Raw genomic sequence first — 5,113 nt, forward strand, 5'->3', positions numbered from 1 at the left:
GGATCATGACCTGAGCCGAAGGCAGTCGCTTAACCAACTGAGCCACCCAGGCGCCCCTGGCACAGGACTTTAAGATCATCTGTCTGCCCTTCCGTCTGGTCTGGAGACCACAAAGATGGGGAAGGGTCTGATTCCACAGGATTCGCACAAAGGTGGCCTATGCCCTTCTATGATATCATGATATAATAAGAAATATATATTTGATCTTTGTTCCTGATTCCTGGCACAAAGCTCCTAAAACTCTTAGAATTTTTTGAATGTTAGAGGTGACAAGAACATCTTTTTTTTTTTGAGTGAAAGAGTATGGGGGGTAGGGTAGGGGCAGAGGGAGAGAGAGAATCTTAAGCAGGCTGGACGTGGAGCCTGACACTGGGCTTGATCTCACAACCCTGAGATCACGACCTGAGCCGAAATCAAGAGTCAGACGCCCAACTGACTGAGGCACCCAGGCGCCTCGAACATCTTTTGTTTTGTAACATGCTCCATGCAACCACACCTGAGTCCACGTGAATGAGGTGACCCTCATAATGAGGGGCTGGAAGTTGAGTTCCATCACCAATGGCCAGTGATGTAATCAATCGTGCCTACGTGAGGGAACCCCCAAATAGACCGTAGATGATGGGGTTCAGAGAGCTTTTGGGTTAGTGAACACGCTGGGGGGGGGTGCACCCAGTGAGGGCATGCAAGCTCCACACCCTTCCCCCCTACCTCACCCTATGCATCTCTTCTAGTCGGCTGCTCCTGAGTTGTAGCCCTTATAACCCGGGATGGTAAGTAAACTGTTTTCCTGAGTTCTGTGAGCCGTTCTAGCAAATCATCCAATCTGAGGATGGGGTCGTGGGAATCCCTGTGTTGTAGCTGAGTCGGACAGAAGTGTGCCTATCCTGGGCACCCAGGGCTTGTTACCGGTGTCTGAAGTGGGGGGCAGTCTTAGGGGGCCGAGCCCTTTACCTGTGGGGTCTGCACCCACTCCAGGTAGTGTCAGAATTGAATCCTAGCACGCCCAGTTCATGTCCAGAGACTGGGAGAATTGGTTGGTGTCAGAAGCGCTGTGAGTGAAACAGATCCTAGCAATCCTGTGAGTCCGTTCTTGGCCCTTCTCTGTCCTGCTCTGGTCCCAGGAGGCTGGTCACGAACCGCACCCCCCGGAGCCCCCTGCCCTCTGGCTTCTGGTTCGGTGAGGTCATTTGGAGTCATCAGCATAAGGGGTGTCTCTCCCCCCGCCCCCGCCCCGAAACCCGCTCCCTCCGGTGGTTGCATCCTGCTGGGCAGACCCTCCCCCAGGACTCCTGCTCACTGGCTCTGGAAACACCTACTGCCTCCCGTGGGCCCCTCAGGTACAGGAGCTCTGGGTGGCCTGGGTCAGGGCCCTCTCCTGTGGGCTCCCGTAGCATGCCGACCACACCTTTGTAAATGTTCTCAGTTGCCCTGCCAAACAGCTTGCCATCTGTTTCCTGCCAGGCCTCACCCTACAGGGCATCGGTTTGTGCAGCGAGGACCTTAGTCACCCAGCTCAACCCCCGCTTTTTTTTTTTTTTTTTGACAGAAAGAGACACAGCGAAAGAGGGAACACAAGCAGGGGGAGAGGGAGAGGGAGAGGGAGAAGCAGACTCCCAGCTGAGCAGGGAGCCGGATGCGGGGCTCGATCCCAGGACCCTGGGATCATGACCCGAGCCGAAGGCAGACGCTTAACGACTGAGCCACCCAGGTGCCCCAATCCCCGCTTTTTACATAGAGGGGAACTGAGGACCAGAGAGGGTAAGCAATGTGTCCAGAGTCACCCAGCCCCAGGGTTGGGGCTCCTGGCTGCTCCTCAAAGGTTATGGAGAGGCCGAGGCTGACCTAGGCAGGGGGTGGGAGCCTTTCTGGCCCCCCTCCCCTCCCTGCCCCTCCCAGCCCGGCTCCCCCGTGATCATGTGAGCATTTCCTCCAGAGCAGGATCCGGATGTGTCTGCACCGGCTAGTAAACCAATTAGGGCCATTTGCACCTCCCAGGAGAGGCACCTGGGCACCGAGCCAGCACCTTCCTTCCCTGCCCCCGGCCCCAGAGGCATGTGCACAGGCTGCCCCCCAGCCTCCCTGCCATCCCTTACCCTATCCTCAAGCCACCCCAAACCTGCCCATCCACCAGCCCCTGGTGGCTCCGGGCCTTTGCACATGCTGTTCCCCCCACCTGCGCACCCTTCCTGCGTCGCCTGGCACAGGCCTGCTCCTTCTCCAAGGCCACACCTGCCCAGAAAGCCTCTTCTGGATCTCTGGCACCTGCATTCCCTCCATTCCTTGAAGTGCTGGTGTTCCTCTCCTCCCCCCTACAGCACGCGGCAGCTTGAGGGCAGGACCCTGCATGGGGCATCTCCCGCCCTGCGGAGCCTGGCCCAGAGTGGGGCTGATGATCACAAATGCTGGACACCCCAGAATTAGATTTGGGGCCAGGGTCAGCTTCACCTGCACGACCTGCCCCCCACGCCCAGAGTGAGCCTCGGGCTGGGTGTGAAGCTTGGAGGCTCTAAGCCCTCCAGCCAGAGGGGGGCCACAGGGAGGGCCAGCTGGAGAGGGGACCACAGGGAGGATGCCGGGGGGATGGACAGCCAGTGCTGGACACTCGCAGGACAGGATGTACACATCGACCTCACTGGTTTAGTGTAACCTCGGCCCAGTGAGGCCAGTGTAATCATCCTCATGTTCCAGAGAGGGAGACTTGAGGCCAGAAGAGAAGCTTACCTGGACCCAGATGACTCAGCCAGCCTAGGACCCCAGGTCTCACCCCTGGTGCTATATCCTCCTGAGTACCTGCCCCTGCCCCAGGGAAGCTGGGGATAGGGGTTCAGGGAGACTGCTCAGGTGTACAACAACACAGATGTGCAGGGGGGTGCTGGGGACATTTATTTCTGACAAGGACAGGCACAATTTGGGGCTAAGGACACCCTTCCCCCACCCTCACTTGGAAGCACTCTCTTCCCCGGGGCTCCAGAAAAGGCAGGGCGTGCCCCCAGCCCAGGATCTGTAGCCTGGACCAGGGAGGAGGCTGAGGGGCAGATGAGGACCCTTCAGGAGTCCTCCACGGCCGGAAGGCTGATCACATGGTGAGTGTCGTATCTTCTCACGTACACCGACTGCTCAGGGCCCGAAATGGGAGTGCTCCCACGGGTGTCATAGCTTGAGGGGAGGGGAGAGAAGATGAACTTAGGGCCTGATCCAAGTCCCACAGCTTGGAGCTCTAGGCATAGGAGCATTGGGGAAACTGAGGCTTCACCGGCCAGGCTGACTTAACCAAAGGGAACCAGGCTATTCCTCTAAACTTCACAAATCCAGCTGTGCCCTCCCAGCGCCCCCACTCTCCTCTACTCCCTGCACCCCGGGATCTGCCCATCTCCCCTGATCCAAGCCCTCCACTGGCTCCCTCTGGCTCTCAGGACACAGCCCTTTTCCTCAGCTGGGAATCAAGACCCGGGCTTGCCTGGCTGCCAGAAATCCTCCCCCACCCCAGACACCCCCTCTCCCTTCCAGAACTGCTCTCCTCCCCTCCTCCCCAGATCCGACCCAGACGCCAGGCTTCCCCTTTCCTCTAGGAAGCCTTGCGGGCACCCCCGGTTCACCAGGCCCCGGCATCCGAGCTCTGGATGAAGTTTTGAGGCAAAGCTCAGCTCTCGGACTAAAAGCAATTCTCCGCTACTTGGGTGTATCCCACTGGAGGGTCCGCTGTGAGCCCCCCACTCGCAATTCCGGCTGTTGCCGCCAGGGGGCGAGTGGTGCGCTCTCCGAGAACGTGGGCACGCCCCTGCCACCACCGTCCCCCACCCGGGCAATACGCAGGCAGAGAGGGACAAAGGAGGAGGGGTTCATGCATGCACACACCCCCCCATGACCTGCTGTCTTCTGGGCAGGGAGGGGGAGGGGCATAAGAGGTGGTCCCGGTCAGAGACCCCACCCCTCCCAGGGGGCCCAGACCCTGTCCACTTACCAGGTGTAGATAAGCCGAGCAAGGAGGGCAGTGAGGAGGACAGCCAGCAGGACCGACAAAATGGCAATGATGACCACGGCGCCCGCGCTTTGGGGCCCTGGGGCAGCCTGCAGTGCCTCAGCTGAGGGTGGGGAGGGGGGTCCCCCAGGCAGGCAGAGAAGGGCGGGGAGGAGAGACCTGACCTGAGCAGGGGGACCTGGACCAGCCTCCAGACCAACCATCCCTCGCCCCAGCTGGGGGCCCCCACGCTGGGGGAGGGCACCTGCAGACAGCAGGGTGGTAATGGTGCCTCTGATGGCGGAGTGGCCCATTCCCCCCAGCCCAGCCCATCCTCGGGAGCCCCCCAGGCCCCGGGGTCCCCAGCCCCAGTGTTTGACCTGCTCATTTGGCCGCTCCCATACCTTGCTGCAGGCGGGTCTCACTGGACCACTCTGTCTCAACCACAGATCCCCTGTCCCTCATCACCGGGAACTTCACTCTGAGAAGGAGACCCAGGACTGGGGGTGAGGCCTCTGGCCCTGGCCCCTGTCAGTCTGATCCCTTGACTCACAGTGCCTGGAGAGTGGGGGGGAAGGAGCAGAGACTGGGCCTAAAAGCCTGCCTTAGAACCCACCAGAAGGGGCTGTGATTCCAGCTGTGACATTTCCCAGCTGTGTAGCCTTGGGTGCATCTCTCAGCCTCTCTGGGCCTTAATGTCCTCATAGGAAGTGTGTGTGGAACGGTCTAGATCCCCAGCACCCAACATCAGTGAATCAAGCCCTGAGTGAGGGGAGATGGGGCTGCGGCACCCCCTGCCTGGAAGGGGAAACCACCTGCGGGGCCCAGAAGGCCCATGGGAGCAGAGGCCCAAGTGGGGGGCCCTCTGCTGGAGAAAGAAGGCAGAATTCCCCAAGGCCTCCCTGCCCTCAGCTGGGAGCTGCCCCAGGCGCAGGTTGGGGCCCCGGGGGGGCCGGGGGGGGGGGTAGCTCACCGGTAGGGGCCCGGGGCCCGGCAGGGGGGTGTTGCAGCCCCGTTTGGCCGGGAAGCAGCTGGTATCATTGCCAACGCGGAGGACCCGGAGCTGGTTCCCAGACTGGTTGCCCGGGTAGAGCGACCGGTGGGCCATCAGCGTGAGGTAGTATCCCCTCTGGGTGAGGTCAGCGGGGGCTGGGA

The 5,113-nt window shown here is 60.6% G+C and overlaps 1 protein-coding gene across 1 annotated transcript; it reads right to left on the bottom strand.

Moving 5' to 3' along the window:
- Nucleotides 1-2,865: 2,865 nt before the first annotated feature.
- UPK3BL2 (uroplakin 3B like 2) lies at nucleotides 2,866-5,107 on the bottom strand. The gene is made up of 4 exons (XM_034988594.1): nucleotides 4,932-5,107; nucleotides 4,363-4,439; nucleotides 3,962-4,082; nucleotides 2,866-3,156 (listed from the first exon to the last, which is right to left on the bottom strand). The coding sequence occupies exons 1-4, from the start codon at nucleotides 4,997-4,999 to the stop codon at nucleotides 3,048-3,050; spliced, it is 375 nt and encodes a 124-aa protein (XP_034844485.1). The 5' UTR covers nucleotides 5,000-5,107; the 3' UTR covers nucleotides 2,866-3,047.
- Between the last annotated feature and the right edge of the window lie 6 nt (nucleotides 5,108-5,113).

The sequence above is a fragment of the Mirounga leonina genome, unplaced genomic scaffold, assembly GCF_011800145.1.
Source record: "Mirounga leonina isolate KUSES-001 unplaced genomic scaffold, KU_Mleo_1.0 Mir_454, whole genome shotgun sequence".
Taxonomy (NCBI): Eukaryota; Metazoa; Chordata; class Mammalia; order Carnivora; family Phocidae; genus Mirounga; species Mirounga leonina.